The sequence below is a fragment of the Pseudonaja textilis genome, chromosome Z, assembly GCF_049901715.1.
Source record: "Pseudonaja textilis isolate UNSWEBS1 chromosome Z, rPseTex1.2, whole genome shotgun sequence".
NCBI classification, from domain to species: domain Eukaryota; kingdom Metazoa; phylum Chordata; class Lepidosauria; order Squamata; family Elapidae; genus Pseudonaja; species Pseudonaja textilis.
In genome coordinates, this window is record NC_142008.1 from 59800389 (window position 1) to 59819249 (window position 18861).

Genomic DNA, 18861 nt, shown 5'->3' on the forward strand with positions numbered 1-18861 from the left:
AATCAGCCTCTACTTTAGAGCGTCAGAAGTACTTGGTAATAATTTAATTCAGTGTATTTCAAACTTAAAGAGTTGAAATCTTAAATTTGCTGATGCTGAGAAATACTGGTTTAAGTGATTGATATAAACAGAAAATAAATACAGGTAATCCTTGACTTACAACAGTTCATTTAATAACAAAGTTATGGCACTGAAAAAAGTGACTTATGACCATTTTTCACATTTATACTATTGCAGCATCTCCATGGTCACATGATCAGAATTCATATGTTTGGCAACTGATTCATATTTAAGACAGTTACGGTGTCCTGAGGTTATGTGATCACCTTTTTGTGACTTTCTAACAAAGTTAATGGGGAAGCCAGATTCATGTAACAACCATGTTACTAACTCAACAAATGCAATAACTCACTTAACATGGCAAGAAAGGTTGTGAAAGGACAAAAGTCATTTAACAAATGTCTCACTTAGCAACAGAAATTTTGGGCTCAATTGTTGTCCTAGGTCAAGGATTATCTGTACAAAAGGGCAACATGTTTATATTCATTTTCGGTTTTTTAGAGACATACCCTTTGAAATGCTGATCTATTCTTTCAGGAAAAGCAGAAGATGAGAAATATCTATCCTTGAGATATAAACGTTAGAACAAGGTCAATCTTCTTGCACTTTGCTTCCTAAAGTACCCAACTATGCCAATCCTCTTAAGTGAGATCCCTGGATCTAACTGCTAACCCAATTTTCCCCATCTGTTTCTCCCCAAAATGTGCGACGTCCCCAACGCGCGTCAGGAGGAGGGGTCCAACTGTACGTCAATCCTTCAGGATCTCCGCCTGGTTCTCGGAGTCGGACGGGAAGGCTGAACTTTTTCCTCCTTTGCTACGTGGTGTCCTCTAAGCTGGGAAAGATGTGGAAGCGCCCGCTACTCGTGGCCACTCTCTCTCTCCTGTGGGCGCGGGCGGGGGCTCAGTATGAGCGCTACAGCTTCAGGAGTTTCCCGCGCGACGAGCTGATGCCCTTGGAGTCTGCCTACCGCTACGGCCTGGACCAATACAGCAACGAGAACTGGCCCGAGACCGTGAACTACCTGGAAATGAGCCTGCGTCTCTATCGCCTTCTGCGGGACAGCGAGGCCTTCTGTCACCTCAACTGTAGCTCTGTCCGCATGGAGGAAGAGAAGGAGGCCGACCGTTTCGACGGTTTCCCGGAGCTGCGCTATTTCGGGGACATGTTACTCAGAACGCAGTGTTTGAAACGCTGCAAGCAAGGGCTGCCGGCCTTCCGCCAGTCTCAGCCCAGCAGGGAAGTCCTGGAAGAATTCCAGCGCCGCGATCCTTACAAGTTCTTGCAGTTCGCCTACTTCAAGGTAGCCGCTCGCTCGCGCAGCCCATTGCCCCGTTGCGCCCAGTGGATTAAGGCTCGCTGGTGCCCTAAGCACTGACAAATCTTGCAAATCTTGGTGCCCCCCTCCTTTGTACATAACTGTACAGACGAAGCCATATTCCCAACTGTGGTGCCCTCTTTGGGCCTGGTGCCCTAAGCATGTGCTTAGTCTGCTTAATAGTTAATACACCACTGGTTGCGCCACTTTTCTGCGTCCTTCTCTTTCCAAAGTTTTCATGAAGTCCGGATCTTTCTGATTCAAGGCATTCCGCACTCTTAGTTTTCTTCCATATGTTAAGTTGAGGCTTTTTAAACAGAAAGGCAGAAATCCACAAATGTTTTTCTTCTACATCATCTCTGGATTGGAAAAATTTAATTATTTTTCACTGCTATGCATTTAGAGGGGAGGAACAAAATATATAAGCAAGTGAAAATGATAGCTGAATCATTCATATTTTTCTGGAAGGAAGATTTCTAACAACTCCCTCCATATTATTACAAAGGAAGGGTCATCATCTTAGAATCAAATGTATAGTCAGATAAATTGAATTTCAGGCTTGTATTTCACTTTTTACTGAAAAACTTTAAAACTTTCTATTGGGTGGTAGATTAATTCTGAAACTTTTTCTCAACTTCATCTTTTTTTTTTTTTGAAAAAGTTTTATTGTTTTTTTAGACAAACATACACAAACGCAACATAAAAACATCAAGCCGTCTTCCACTTATGTACATACAGCGTGTCGGTTGGTTTACAAATTGTTTTGTGCCTCCATTTCATAGTCATCACTTACAATTACTTGTATATATTCTCATATTATTTGTCAAATATTCCTAAGTACATTGATATCATTATTAATCATTTGACTATACTATTATTCATTCATGTTTTGCAAGATAATCCATATTTTAATTGATTTATTTTATGACAATTCATATTATTATCCCAAATCTATCCAATAATTATATTATGATTATGCTAAAAACAATAGATCTTTATATATTCTTTATATTCTAAAATCTACATATTTCATTACCATGTCCAACCATTGATAAAATAAATCCCAAATCTTATAAAATTATTTATCTTCTTGTTCTCAGATTTCAAATGTCAATCTACTCATTTCAGCACATTCCATTATTTTCTTAATAACTTCCTCCTGCGTTGGTATTTTCTCATTTTTCCAGTTTTTAGCAAATACAATCCTAGCCACTGTTAATACATTTACAATCAAATATTTCAATTCCTTACTGTATGTTTCGAGTAAGATTCCCAATAAAAATATCTCTGGTTTCAAGTCTATATGTTTTTTTGTCATTTTTTCCAACCATGTGTGGATTTTAGTCCAATATCTTTTAGCATCCGCGCACGTCCATCAGATATGGTAATATGAGCAAGGTATCTGATGACATTTCCAACATTTTTCAGATTTGTTCTTGAACATTCTTGCTATTCTTGTTGGGGGCAGATGCCACCTTGTACAAACACCTTGTACAAATTTTCTTTGTATGCTATTGACATTGTCGTTTTATAATTTAGAGACCACAATTTTTGCCATTTCTCTAGATCAATCTCATATCCAAAATTCTTCCCCCAAGCAATCATAGTTTCTTTAACTTGTTCTTCTTCTACTTTAATTTCTAATAAATATCCATACAATTTTTAATCACCTTTTTATCAGTACCTGCCAAGATCTTGTCTAAATCAGTCAACTTATCATAGAAACCTTCTGTTTTAAAATCTTTATCATATCTAAAACATTTGCGCATATGAAAACCAATTCATCTTTATACCTTGTTCCTCTAATTTTTGCATAGATTTAAGTTCATCCTTTTCATTCAACATTTCACCATATCTAGCTGTTCCTTTTCATATATTATAGGATAAGAAAATGCTTCAACAGTCGATAACCAGACTGAAATTTTCAAATAAAATTTTAATCTCCTTTTAATCTTCTTCCAAATTTAACCACAGAGCCTCCCGTATATAATGTCTTCTAAAATTCCGCTGTATTTTAGTTCCTTTATACCATAGGAAGGCATGCCACCCTAACAACAGATCATGTCCTTCTAATGTCAGCAATCTAGTATTTCTTAATGTTATCCATTCCTTAATCCACATCAGATTTGTAGCTTGGTAATACAACTCCCATTAGGCAAACCAAATCGTCCTCTTATTCTAGCTTCTTGCAAGAGTTTTAGTTTTATTCTCGCTTTCTTACCCTGCCATATATATTTCAACACAATTTTATTTAAATCTTCAAAGTAATCTCTTCCAAGCCTATTTGGAATTGTTTGAAACAAATATAAAATTCTGGGTAATATATTCATCTTGATTGTTGATATTCTCCCTCTTAATGATAACTGTAAGTTTTCCCATTTCGCCAAAGCTATCGCTATCTGTTGCTTGAGTTTAGTATAATTATTCTCTTTGAGTGTGCTACATCTTGCTGACAAATGTATCACCAAATACTTGATTTTATTTGTGACCCGAATTTTCAAAACATCCGCCAATTCTTCCTTTTGTCTTAATAACATATTATTTGTCAAAATCTTTGTTTTATCTTTATTTATTTTCAAACCAGCTACCTTTCCATAGACCTCTATCTTTTCTATCAGTTTTGATGCTGTTTCTAATGTATCTTCAAAAGTGAAAACCAGATCATCCACAAATGCTTGCAATTTAAATTCTTCCTTTTTGATTTTTATCCCTTTTATATCCTTTTCTTCTCTAATGTTTCTATTTAGCACTTCCAAAGTTAACACAAACAACAGAGGTGACAGTGAGCAACCTTGTCTTGTTCCTTTTCTTATGTCAGTAGAATCTGTCAATTCTCCCTCTATCATTACCTTTGCCATTTGCTTATGATATATAGCTTCGATTGCATGGATGGATTTTTTTACCACAGGCCATCTGCTCCATCTGTAGTAACATAAATCGCCAATTCATATTGTCAAAGGCCGCCTGTGCATCTAAGAATATCAAAGCCATTTGTTTTTCAGGATGTGCCTCATAATATTCCAAAGTATCCAAAATTATTCTCATATTATCTTTGATTTGTCTCTTTGGCAGGAATCCATTTTGATCGGAATGAATAAAGTTATTTAAGTATTTTTTGAGTCTTTCTGCCAATATTGAAGCAAAATTTTTATAATTCTATAATTATAATTTTATAATTAGTAGAGAAATAGGTCTATAGTTCTTGATTTGTAGTGGTTCACTGTCCTCTTTTGGGACAAGTGTGATATAAGATTCTGACCATGATTTGGGTATCCTCTTCTTGGACATAACTTCATTAATGACTTCTAACAATGGGAGATTCAATGATTCTTGTAATGTCTTACAAAATTCCGCTGGGAGTCCATCTGGACCTGGTACCTTTTCATTATTTTGCTTCTTAAGTGCTTCAGTTAACTCCATCATCTTTATATTGCTTTCTAATATTGTTTCAATCTCTGTAGGTATCTGGGGTAGATTAGCATTCTGTAAGTACTGTTTAACTCTTTCGTCATCAATATTCTCTTGTGAGTATAGTTTCCCATAATAATCTCGTATGATTTTCTTCTTCTCTTTACTTCCATAGCAAGCTTGGCCTTGATCATCTATTAATAGCAATATTTTCCTTGATGCGTTCTCCTTTCTCAGTTTATATGCTAACCATCTACCTGGTTTATTTGCATCTTCAAAATAGTTCTGCTTCGCACCTCTGATTCTCAGTGCTAATTCTTCTTTCTCCATTAATCCCATTTTATGTTTAATTGTATCCATTTTTAGCTTAATGTCCTTTTTCTGTGGCATTTTCTGTAACTCTTTTTCAAGGCCCTTATACTCATCCTCTAATGTCTTAAAAGCTAATCTTTTCATAACATTTCTTTTCCTTGTGTAGTCTGTTATCAAGACTCTGGCATATGCCTTCATTGTATCCGAAACATTCTGGATTGATGTGTCTTCTTTTTTGTTTTCTTTAAAGAAAAAAGGCAGTTCTTTCTCCATCCACTGTGTGAAGTCTTTTTCCTTTAATGTAGTATTATTTAACGTCCATCTAGATCTTCTTCTTTGTCCTCTCCATTTAATTGTCATTGGATTATGATCTGCCCAGGTACTTGTTTCAATATCTATTTCTTGGAGATTAGCGATCAATTCTGTTGACATCCATATTATATCTGTTCTGGACCATGATGAATGTCTGTTTGAATAGAAGGTATATTGTTTGGTCTTAGCGTTTCTTTCTCTCCATGCATCTTTTAAATTTATTTCATCTATCATTTTAAAAAAGGATATAGGGGAGAGCCTTTCTGCTTTGTTTTGTTTTTTTCTGTGTTGTATAGTTCAATTTATTGTCTACTAGTCCATTGAAGTCTCCCATCATACAAATATTGACATAGTCCAGTTCAATTATTTTCATATCTAATTTTCTATAAAATTCTTCTTGATTTTCATTCGGGGCATAGATTGCTATCAGGAGTGTTTTCATATTATTGTCCATTATTTCGACCATTAAGAGTCTTCCATCATCATCTGTATGGATCAATTTCACTGGAATAGTATCTTTGATGTATAAGACCATTCCTCTTTTCTTGCATTGTGTCAAAGAAATAAATATTTTCCCTAGCTTTGGCTGTATCAACAGTTGTTCATATTGCTTTTTAATATGTACTTCTTGTAGGCAGATTATATCAAATTTTAATTTCTCTAATTGATGGAAAGTTTTCCTTCTTTTAACAGCTAAATTAATTCCATTTATATTAATTTTAATCAATTTTTTCTCTTCCATGATATATAAGTAGGTTTTGCAGCTCTAGTAGATCTTGGTTCTCTTTCTCTAAGCTTCCACCTTTCCGCCTATTGCACCTTCTTTTTCAATCGCTGCTTGACCGTCCTCTTGAAATTCAATTAACAACACTTCTTTTTCTGTCTCCTCTTTCTCTCCGAAGTATTCTATATAAAATAATTCTACTTTCTCAATTGAATCAATCCTGTGTCTCTGTTCCTGCTATGTAAACATTAAACCTTCTGGTATCAATCATCTATAATTCACGTCTTTTTTGAGTAGTACGAGGGCTATCCACAAAATAGATTACGTTTTGTGATAGAAAAAAAATAAAGTGTAGGGAAAAAAAATTATTATATACACTTGAAAGTGACACTTAAATACTACTTTTCAACATATTCACCGAACAAATTGAGGCACTTATCATAGTGGTGAACAAGCTTTGTAATTCCATTGTCATAAAATTCAGCCACCTGAGATTTGAGCTAGTAAGTCATGCACGCCCGCAGTTCCGCATCATCAAAGCGCTGTGTTCCAAGCCAGGTCTTCATCCTTGGAAACAAGTGGTAGTTGCTTGGTGCAAGATCGGGGCTGTAGGGCGAATGAGGAAAAATCTCCCACTTGAAAGCATTCAGGACTTCTCGAGTGCGATTTGCTGTGTGTGGTCGGGCATTGTCATGCAGAAACAAAATTTTTGAGCTTAATTTTCCTCTACGCTTGTTCTGAATTGCTTTTCTTAGTTTTTGCAACGTTTCACAATACCTCACAGAGTTTATTGTTGCACCATGTTCCAGAAAATCGATAAGAAGCACACCTTGTCTATCCCAAAAAACAGTCGCCATAATCTTCCTTGCAGAGATAGTTTGCAAACATTTTCTTAGTTTTTTGGGGGAATTTGTCTGCCCCCACTCCATAGACTGCAATTTGGTCTCACTGTTCACATGTTTGACCCATCTGATTGCACCTCACAACTCGCGGGATTTTCAATTGCAGCACACATTTCAAATGTTTGCTGTGAAATAACGGGCAACGATACGAACTTCCCACTAGCACAACTAGATGTAGACTGAACGGCGGATGCACAGACCAAAGATGGCCAGGCTAGCTCCTCCCCTTCTTGCTACAGATGAAAACGTAATCTATTTTGTGGATAACCCTCGTATTTTAGTCAAGAATCGATGCTCTCTTCTCATCTCTCTCACTCTTCTGGGTACTTGTTTCAAAACCACAATCTGCTTATCTTTATATTTCAATGTTTTCTCTTGCCACCTGCAGTGTTTGCATTTTAATAGCTTTCTTTGTAAATCTGATGTGAACTTGTCTTGGTAAAGAGAAGTTCTCTTTTCACAAGGTACACAATGAGAGAAGAACTTCTCTCATTGTGTACCTTGTGAAAACTCGAAAGACCTCATCTATTCCATCCATCATCTTCTCTTTAGTTATTTCCAGAGCTTCAGCCAAGATTTCTATCATTATTTCTGCCAAGTTTTGTCCCTTTTCTTCCTCTATGTTTTGGAATCTAAGATAAAATTCTGATCTGTCCATCTCCCTTCCCAGCATCCCACTTTTATCTTGTTCAACCACAGTTAATCTGCCATCAATATCTCCAATCTTCTTATCTCTTTGATTATCTTCTTCCTCAATTTTTTGGAATCTCTCATCATATTTCATCATCATTTGTTGAATATTCTCCACCTTTTCATCAGTTTTCTCTGTTCTCTTTTCAATATTCTCTGTTCTTGCTTGTATGTTTTGAATTCCTTGCATTATCATCTGCAGCGTCACCTTTTCCTGTTCTTTTTCTTGTTGTAACATCATCTGTATTGAATGTTGTCCTCCATATGGTGAAGAGGAAGAAGTAGGAATTGAAGAACCAGCTGCTGTTTCCTGCTCATTTCAAACAATTCAAAATCTTCAGGTTCTTCTAGACCTTAATCTACTCGTTTAATGACCAATTGTAACAGTGAAGTAAAAAGGAAGCAGAGTAAAAAAAAAAATTTCAGGTTCTTGTCTTAATCCGCTCAATTGGTTAAAATAGCAGGAAAAATAAAAAAAGAAGAAAAAAACCATAAACAGAAAAAGGAAAAATTGTTAAGTATTGTGGGTAGCAAGAAAAAATTGTTAAGTTTTGTGGGTAGCAAGAAAAATAATGAAATAAAGTGCTTCGGGTTTGTCTCAAGTATAAAAAGGAAAAAAAAAGCCAGAGAAAAAACCAATATAGGAGGTGGATAAAAAGATGAGAAGGGAGAGAAAAAAGGAAAAAAAAAACTACTCCCTTAAAAAGAAAAAGAAAAAATTAATACTAAGATTTTCCTTTAAAATAAGATGCAAAAATAAAAATAGACTCCAAAAGCAAAAAAAAAAAAAAATCCAAAAGGCCAAAGGTCCAAATAACTATCAAAAATAGTAGACTAATAAGGAGGGGGTTTGTTAAAGTAGAAATTAGCCCAACGTTAAAAAAAAAAAAAAAAAGTGAAGGAACACACTGCACCTATTTAATTATCCAAGGCTTTTTGTTAAGTTCCAAACTATTTTATAACTCTCTTCTCTAGAGTCCTACCGTCTTCTTTCTATAAGTTTCAATACCAGACTCCAGCCACTGATAGAAACCCAGAGGAGCACCTACAATAACACTCTCCCGTGCTCTTCCCTCTATCTTATCAAACAGGCTCAAAGTCCTTGAAAAGAAGCCTCAGATCTTTCTCAGCTTTGTCTGGTCAAAGAGGGGAAAAAAAGGAAACAATATTTCTAAGCCTCTAGTTGGCAGTGCTACATATTTTCCTCTACTTTCACTTTCCCCCTCCTTTTCCAAACAAAATGTAATTTAAAAATTATTTAAAAATGAAGAAAAGTCTTAAAAGAAAAAAAAGCTGAAGGGGAATCTCTAGCATAGAATATTATAAAGCCAAAAAAAGAAAGATAAAAAAGAAAACCACTCCAGTTTAAAAGTAAAAAAATCATACATTAAAAGTCCAGCAATAAAAAAAGAAATATTAATTTTGACTTCCTGTTTAAAATTGCCATTTAACCACTTCTGTCTCAGATTTTACAAATTCTTTCTTTTCCTTAGGGTGTTCTTTTAAATCTTAAAGGAAAAACTCTCACCAAACCGGCACACTTTCTCTTTCCATTCTCTCCCGTTTCGGAGCTGTTCCAGCTTCAGCAGCTTTAATGGCTGCCTCTTTGCTGCTGGCAAAAAGAGCTTCTCCTGGATCTACCAGGGACTTTGCAGTATCCCTGGGATCGACAGGATGCTCTCTTTACATTCATTGTCTCTTCGGGATGGTTTAGATCCATTTGGACCATCCAGAAGCAAAGATATCGGCGGCGATCTCAGATCTTCAAGATCACACGCCGTATCATCGCGACGCCAGCTCCACCCTCTTTTCTCAACTTCATCTTCTTAAATATGTGTGGATTCGTCTGCCAGAATGCTGGCTGGGGAATTCTGAGAATTGAAGTCCATGCATTTTAAAGCTGCTAAGGTCGAGAAACACTGTCCACCTGCATGTATGTTTATGTTTCTTGCATGTCATACAACTGCTTTGTACTTGACATTGTCAAATGTGAAATTCAATAATCTTTGTGCTCTCTTAGGCCCATCAATTTTTTTTCCTGAATTCTTCGGCCAATTGTTATTTTTCTGTTTTTTTAGTGTTATAAAAATAATACTAGAAGCCTAGCTTTCCGACTTTCAGCCATCCAGATGTGTTGGACTATCCATTTATATGAATTCTGAAAGTTGTAGCCCATCATATGTATTAGTGGAAACTTCCTAGCCCTCCTTTAGTCAAAGAAATTCACTGGGTGACTTTAAACCAGTCAGCATCTGATTCCATTCTTACTGCCTTTGTCTATTTATCCATCTATCCCGGGATCAGCAACCTGTGGCTCTGGAGCTGCATGCAGCTCTTTGGACCCTCTGCAGTGGCTCCTGTCATGGCAATGGCATAGCTGGAGCCTTAACACAGGAACGAAGTGCCCCTGCACTTGCCTGTGCGCAGCAATAGCATTCCGCCTTTGTCGCTGTTCATTTGCTGTTGCTGCCAGCAAAGAGTGCTGGGAGAGAATGGTGGGAGCGGATCTTGAGGGGTGGGGGCCATCCCCCAAGCTGGGCCTTCCTCTTCCCTTGTTGGCGGTACCAAGAGAAAGAAGGGGGCCACATGGAGAAGCACTCCTCTTCCCCACCAAGTGCCGAGCACAACAGCCCAGCAGGATATGGGGGCAGCCCAGGGGGATATGGCCTGGCAGAAGCGCCCCCATTGGTGAGTTGGAAGTCAGAGACATTGGAGTGTGTCTTCTGACGCTCCGCCACTCACATACAACTCTCTGCGATCCTCCAGGCCTGGCTTGCTGAGTGGGGGGAGCAGCCCTGACTCCTCTGCTACCCCACCCCAGCTCCAGCCATTGCTGCCCGGGAAAAAGCAAGCAGAAGCAGTTCTCTCTAGGGTGAAAGAGCTGAGATTGAGAAAGGCACAGTCAACAGAAAGCTGCATGTTTCAAAGGAGAAACATGCCTTTGAAATGCACCACTTTCGGTTGCCTGTGCCTTCCCCAATCTCATCTCCTTTGTCTCAGCAATAGCAATTTCTGTTTGCTTTCTTTTCCTGTGCCTTTCCCCAGCAGTGATGGCTGGGTCCCTAGGGGAGAGCAGCAGAGGAGTCAGGGCTGCTCTCCCCCATCAGCAAGCCAGGCCTGGAGGAACATGGAGAATTGCAGGTGAGGGCTGGAGAAATGCGGGTTGGGAAGTGGAGGTGGGGAGTGAGAGGGAGGAAGGGAGGGAAAGAGCGAGGGAGAGAAAGAAAGAAAGAGATGGGGGTGAGAGGGAGATAGAAAAAGAAAAAAATGAGAGAAAGATGAGGGAGACAGAAAAAGGGAAAGATGAGAGAGAAAGATGAGAGAGGAGGGGAGAGGGAGATAGAAAAAGATGAGAGAAGGATGGGAGAGGGAGGGAGACAGAAAAAGGGAAAGATGAAAGAGAGACAGAAAGAAAAGAGAGGGATGGGAGGGAGAGGAAGATAGGGTGATAGAAAAAGAGAAAGAGATGAGAGAAAGAAAATGGGAGTGAGGGGGAAAGAGATGAGAGAGCGAAAGAAAGATGAGAGGGAGAAAGAGAGATGAGAGGGAGGGAGGGACAGGGAGATACCTATTTCCCATAGAAAAGAAAACCTGGGAAGCCACAAAACTTGGGTAGGCATGGCTGGGGAGGAGTTCATGTGACTGGGTGGGAGAGTGATGTTGAGTTAGCCATGGTCACCCAGGTTTTGTGGCTCTCGGTGTTTTGTTTTCTGTGGGAAACAGGCCCAAGTGGCTCTTTGAGTGTGTTGCAGACCCCTGATCTATCCACACTTAAACTGGGCATGGTGTGTGTGTGTGTGTGTGTGTGTGTCACACATACATATATATATGTATGTATGTAGTGTGTGTATACACACACACACACACACACACACACACATATTTCCAAATCTTTTTTCACTAGGCAAACAATTTTCCAAAAGCTGTTGCAGCTGCACATACATTTCTTCTGAAACATCCGGATGATGAAATGATGAAAAGGAATATGGCATATTATAAAAGCATGCCTGATGCTGAAGATTATATTAAAGATTTAGAAATCAAATCATATGAGGTACTGTTTCTACCCTTGTTTATGAACATTTCTGATTATATTCTGTAAAAATATATAAAAATAATAATTTTAGCCTCCCATAATTTCTTATTTTCATTTGTAAATTGTAATAATAATAGTTTTATTAAAAATGCCTAATTTTGGTCCCTTGACAATCCATTACATTTAATTTATTAATTTCAAAATATTGGTGGAAGGAAATTCTTTAATACAGGACTTTATTAGAAAATCCCATAAATCTAAGGCAATGTAAATTTCATGGGGAAAAATATGTAATTGTTAAGTTATCTATTGGAGAGATAACCTCTTTGGATCTGCTGCCCAAGAAAAAGAGAGAGTGAAGCAAAGCAAAATTTAAGTTTCATAAGCTTATAGTGATATACTCTTAAATTAGGTCATTCAAATAAAATGTTTGTCACATTCCTTCAGTTTTTTCTTGCCTTTTAGACTCTCTTTGTCAGGGCAGTAAGGGCCTACAATGGAGAAAACTGGAGGACCTCAATTTCAGACATAGAACTGGCACTTCCTGATTTCTACAAAGCCTATGATGATTGTACAGCTGCCTGTGAAGGCTCCCGAGAGATCACAGATTTTAAGGAGTTTTATCTGTCTATTGCAGGTGATTCTTTTTTAAAACATTTTATTATATTTTTATTTTTAAATATACATCAATATCAATACAGTGTGGTCCCTGGGTATAATTCATTTTGATACAAATATCAGTAATGATAATCATATAGTTGTTATATTAATCAAACTTATATAATCCTAGTATTAATATACATGGTTTTTTAAAAGTAGTTATTCAATATTTCAATATTCCATTTTAATGCCAATGATGTTATAAGCATACATGATAATACCACCTTTCACCCTCTAGTCTTTTCCATCAAATTATTACTTCTATTATAAAAAAAAATTATATCTGCTAATATTCCCCCTATTTCTAATTTCTGCCTTTATTCTAATCAGGTTACCATTGTTAATCCTAATATTAATACACATGTTTATATAAGATATAGTCATTATTTAATTGTTCAATTTCACAATACATCATTGAAGTACCAGTCTTCCTATTATTTAAACATACTTATACCCTTTTTCAGCCTCCAATCTTTCCATCTAACTATGGCTTCATATAAAGGTGTGTATTCTTATTTTTACCGCTATACAATTTTCTAATCAGGCCATCATATTAGAAGAAAAGAATTAATTAATATGTGTAAGTGTGTGTGTTTCCTTTCTATCCATTATCTCTCATCCATTTTAATACTTATTAAAATGGATGAGAGAATATTTAATTCTTATTCATTTTTTAGCTTGCTTCCCATACTCCTTTCTTGAATCTTTATCTCTATCAACATCTATCTATATGTTCACCATTCAGACTGAATATTTCTTCCATCTCTATTCTCCTAAGCTGCCAAGTCTCCAGAATATCCACCCAAGCCCCTATCGCCCTATGAAAGGGTTTCTTGAAAGAATCCTTACTTTCTAAATTTCACATGCACGATATGTTTTATAATCAGTTTTCAGCCAATGGGGAGAGGAGGAGTGTGAGAATAAGAATTACAAATGAAGTTATTCATATTTTAAATAAATATGGTTATTCAAGTGATTATATAGATGAAGTTCAAAACATAAATTAGGCCTACATATACAGTATGTATTTTCTATTTCATATTTAATTAAATTTTGACATAATATCAAGTTTTTGCTACAAATAGAAAACAGGAATTTCCATATGTCTCTTTCTGACATAAAAGAAGTCTAAATATAATATTTATAATCACTTATTAAGAAAGGTTTTGCTTCTGCAAAAAAATGTTCTTTTTCTTCTCTTTCTGTCCTACCTGTTTAGCGTATACATTGAATGAATTGGTCCTACAACATGATGACACATTAGGCTGAGAAATAGTTAAAATCTAGATTGGAGAGAAAAAAAATCAGTCAAGATATCAATCTGTGAAAATAAATTTTGACTGAAATTGCAATCAAAACCATAGTAATTAGATAGTATAATGTAATTACTTAATTATGGGAAACATAGCTATGTTAGTGAAAAAGCAGTTAGTACAAGTTGTGCTGTCTCAGCCAGTCTATGAGTTGGGAGAAGAGAGCCCAGATACACGGGTCAAGGCCTACGTGGATGAGCAGCACTCGCTTTGAAACGAGCAGATGGAACCACCTCAGTTGCCCAGCAGTCTCCCACAACCAGAGATGCACAGGGATAAATCTCAACCACAGACTACACATCAGTTATGCTACTGGCGTATGACCTAAAATATGAGATTCATTTCCCACCAACAGCAAACCTTTCCCAACTTATGTTGTACATACTAAGGTCCGAGATTCTCTTCCCAGCACCAGCAACCCTACTGCAATGTCTCACACCCTGCTGGCCGAGCAGCGTAGCCCGCCAGTGCTCATAACTTCTCGATGAGTCGACATGCCATCAACGACAACTGCCACACTCAATCCACAGGCGGCGGCATTCCTGCCACAACCTCAATACCAATCTGGCTCCCAGGCACCACAAGGTAACTGCGCCCAGCCTACACAGTAGCGTGACGCTCGACCATCATCCCCAGTATGGGAGAACGACATCCTCCGTAAGTACTGGGAGGAAGTCTACAACCCGTCATTGACTTACAACCCGAACCCACTCTATGAGAATCCAGGAGAAGAACCCTCTACATCAATACCTCCCCCCAACTCAGCAAATGCTGAAGATTACTGGAGAAACTTGGCTGTACAAAGTGGAAAGCTAAATTTGCACGCCAACGGAGTTCGCAGATTCTCTGTCAAGCCAGGCGGCGGCGAGTATCTAGTATGGAAGAAACTTCCTGCGGCATGCCTGAACCCTGATGAAATAATTGGACACTTGATAGCATGGCTAGGGCCACAGTCTGCCGAAATACTGAGGGCACTTTTGGCATCCCACTTAGATGACCCAGCTGCTGCCCTACGGTTATCATGAAAAAGGCTTGATGAACTGTATGGCGCTTCTGAGGACGTAGAAGCAACACCCTTGGATAGCCTCAACAGTTTTTCTAAAATTCCTATCGACAAGCCTCGCCGAATCATAGACCTTGCTAACATACTTGTCCAACTAAGAACGGCACAATGGGATCCCAGCTTACCGGCACTTGCCTGTCTCGATCACGTCAACACGCAGAACAAAATTGTTCGAAAACTTCTGCAGGTGCTAATTGAAAAGTGGTTCCAGTTGACTGACACCTTCATTGCCAAGGGTCATCACCACTTTGTACCCTTCACACTTCTTGAAGAATTCATGTCCCACCAGGCAACAGTGTGCAACACACACCAGGCCCATGGACTCAGAGCTGTTAGTCCTCCTAGTCACAGAAGATACAGCGATCATATATTGCCCTCATGGCCTATGCACACTACCAGGGAAAGACCTTTCATGGTTGTCCATAAAACCAAGATCGACTCCTCATCCACACACAGTTGGGGAGAGAACTCATCGAGATACAACCCAATTTAGATCTCTGAACACAAGGAGAATACAGTTTTGTCCTATGCACAACACTCATCACTCGCTGAACAGCTGCACTGGGTTTGCAGAGAAATCACTGACCCAACGAAAAGAGTTGCTAAGGGAGTACCAATACTGCTACAAGTGTTGCAATTCCAAACACATGTCCAAGTACTGCACAGCCAAGGTGCAATGCGACTTATGCAATAGTGACCAGCACCCAACCACGCTCCATCCAGACTCCGAGCCGCCGCCACAGATATCCTGTAGCCCTCCTTCAGACAAGGAGCCTCAAAGTAACACAGAAGTGTGCAGGGCTCCTCGGCAGATTGCCAAACCACAACCAAAACCAAGGATGAGTGTCAACTGCACAGCACTGCATGCTGACTCACCGTGCCCTCATTCGTGTCTTCCCATCTGTTTAGCCAAAGTGTATCCTGAAGGATGCCCTGAAGATGCCGTGAAAATGTACATGCGGATAGACACTCAAAGAACCTGCACTCTGGCCAGACCCGCATTCCTTGACCTCTTTGAAGTGCAACGGAACAAACTTCCCTTCACTGTATCAACATGCCATGGACCAAGAAGCACGGCAGGGAGGAGAGCTACTGGATTCTGCATAGAGTCATTGGATGGAAGTTCCCGGTTCCTACTACTGCCTGTATTTGAATGAGATGGGATACCGAACGGCCGCAGTCAGATTGCAACACCTGAGGTCATAAGCAGCATGCCTCACCCACAGCATGTGGCTCATCACTTCCCCGCTCTAGATCCGGAGGCTGATATCCTACTCTTGCTGGGAAATAATGCCCACGCGCTTTTCTCTTCTCCGAGTCAGTCGGCGGCCCTGTAGACGGCCCAGTGGCCATCAAATCTCCACTAGGATGGGGGATCATAGGAATTGTCAGTGTTGCTCAGATGCAGGCTCCAACCCAGGCAAATGCCTTAGCACCATCCATTCCAACAGCCTTCTGATGCCCTTTAGCACCATCGAAAACAAGAATGACATTCCAGCCTAAGAAGCCACCGCCGATCAGTACACTTTCGCTAGGACACCCTAAACAGCCAACAACCACCAGACGTCCACTAAGATGCTCTACAGAAGCATATGCCTACGCAACAACCTTTCCCGAAGCCCTTTGACACTGGAAGCAAGAGTACCGTTCCAACCCTAAAAGGCCGCCAGAAACAACCACCAGACTTTCACGATTGGTACCAAGAGTATCTGTCAACCCTAAAAGGCCTCTGGAAGTGACCAGCAGACTTTCACCTTTGCCACCAAGAGTACCTGTACACCCTAAATCCCACCAGAGGTGACCAGCAGACTTTCACCTTTGCCACCAAGAATTTCTGTACACCCTAAAAGGCCTCCAGAGGTAACCAGCAGTCTTGCACCAAGAGGCCGAACTTGAAGATTGAAGATTGAACCTTTACTGCTTATGTTTGTTTATAGTTAATTTTTTTTCTCTCTTCTTTTAATAGTGGAATTTACAATTCTAGGCGGGGAGTGTGCTGTCCCAGCCAGTCTATGGGAATTGGATAGTTACTTAGGAATTATGAGCTGTCCCCTTAAGGGAATGCATTATGGTAAATGTAGTTAAAGGTATCCTGGGAAATGTAGTTCATGTCACATGGCCACATCTGTAATCCTGATTGGTCACTAAATTGACCCTCGAAGGGTGGGGGAGGTTTTCGTCATTCTTTGTCTGAACTCTCTAACTCATGGCAGCTTCTTTCTATCGCTACAAGATCGGTTAGGAGATAACCATCTTTTCCTACAAGGCAGATATACAAAGGATTGGTCATTAAAGAAGAACTTCATCACAAATGTGAATTAGGAGGATACCTGATGAACCAATAAATGTAATTTGTTAAGGACGTCTTGTTGAGTTATCTATCTGCATCTGTACAGTTTACAAATCCATCTCTGTGCAGAAGGCAGAAAACAAGTTAACAACATGGTTCATGAAAATATATTGGATTTTTTTTTATTAAACGAATTTTATTAATTTTTAAAAACAATACACAAACAAAACGTAAAATATAAAAACATAAGACATCTTTTCTGAAAAACAAATAAAACATCTTATAAAGACAGCATAATTCCCAATTATCACAGTTCCATGCAAGCACAATTTAATATGTATATTTATCTTATATATTCAACTTCATATCTTTTCCCAGTTTCTCTCTATTTCTCTCTTTCCTTCTATTCAATTATATTTCTTTTACCTTGATTTATATATATTCATTGTATCCATCTGTCTTATTTGCAATTTCATTATTCTCTTCCAACATTCTTCTAGAGTTTTATTAATTCAAATATAGACAAGCAAAACACAAAACATAAATACATAAAAGTTCTTTTTGGAAAGGGGCTTAACCCCGAGTTACATCTTTTTGTACAGACATAAATCAAATTCATGCTCACTTAATATACTATTTCATATCTTATTTAACATTCTATATTTTCTATATATTTTCTCTCTTCTGTTCACTCTCTTAATTCTATTTTATTTATTTCATCTCAATTTAGATAATTATACTTGCATCTTTTGTCCGTTCTCTTTCAATTATCTATCTTTCTAATACAATATTTCTCCTGTAATCACTGGTTGAAGTATGACAACTTTTTATCTTTCCCCTAAATTTAACACTTAAAATATTATATTCTTTCCATACTGATTCTGCTTAGTACATTCTAAGTACTACGTTTTAGAATAGTAAAACAAAAGAAGAAAAATAAGTTTATAATATAGTAAAAACAATGTTCCATAGGAAATTAAACTCTATTTTTAAATCTTAAACATTTTTATACATTCCCTTTAATGTATTATTAACTCATATAATATTTCAGTTTTCTAACTCGATTTCAAATACTAATATCTACAATACAATCTTATGTACTTTTGCAGAATCTTTTTTTAAATTATATTTTACCCTTTGTCTCTGAAAAAAACTGTTTTTTAACATCTTGTTTCAAACCTTTATGACTTCTCTTTCCTTTTTCCCTTCCTTTCTTATCAATTCTAACCTTTTTACCCCCCCATCTCTCAAACTCCACTCTCTTAATCTCCCCTCTCTGTTGTATTTCTCTTTTCTGTTGCTTTCTGACATTATATTGATTTTTCACCTTATTTTTCCCTTTCTTGGTTGTTTTTTTAAGTTCTGAATTCTCCATTTCCTTTCCCCCCTTTCTCTTTTCTTCCTCAACTAAAATTATATGTCCATTAAAGATGGCTTCTTCTTCTTCATCCCAGCTTTCTTGTTGTTGTATTTCCTGGTAGGTAGAAATCGCCATTTCTAAAAAGTGAAAAATAGATCCAGAAGAGCCCTTGCCTTCTTGTTCCTCTTCTTTTAACTTTTGAAATTCCATTTGCAATTCTTCAACAGATAATGCCATTTTTTTAAAAAAAAACCCAACCCAAATGTTTTTAATCTTTCAAAAAATAGTTCCCAAAAGTCACAAAGTCACAAAGCAGTCCAAATCAAGACAAACTATTTCATTAGTACTTTCTTCTTTTTATATTTTCTCTTCCTGGGGTAGAATTTAATTACACAGTTCCAAAATAATTTTTT

At 37.9% G+C, this 18861-nt stretch overlaps 1 protein-coding gene across 4 annotated transcripts in view; it reads left to right on the top strand.

Moving 5' to 3' along the window:
- Positions 1-799: 799 nt before the first annotated feature.
- The window catches only part of CRTAP (cartilage associated protein), an 83321-nt gene continuing 65259 nt past the window's right edge, over positions 800-18861 (top strand). For all 4 annotated transcript variants that reach the window (XM_026718703.2, XM_087918494.1, XM_087918496.1 and 1 more), the window contains exons 1-3: positions 800-1363; positions 11631-11780; positions 12228-12399. In XM_026718703.2, coding sequence (XP_026574488.1) covers positions 905-1363; positions 11631-11780; positions 12228-12399 — 781 coding nt within the window. In that variant the 5' untranslated portion in view covers positions 800-904. The remainder of the gene's footprint in view (positions 1364-11630; positions 11781-12227; positions 12400-18861) is intronic.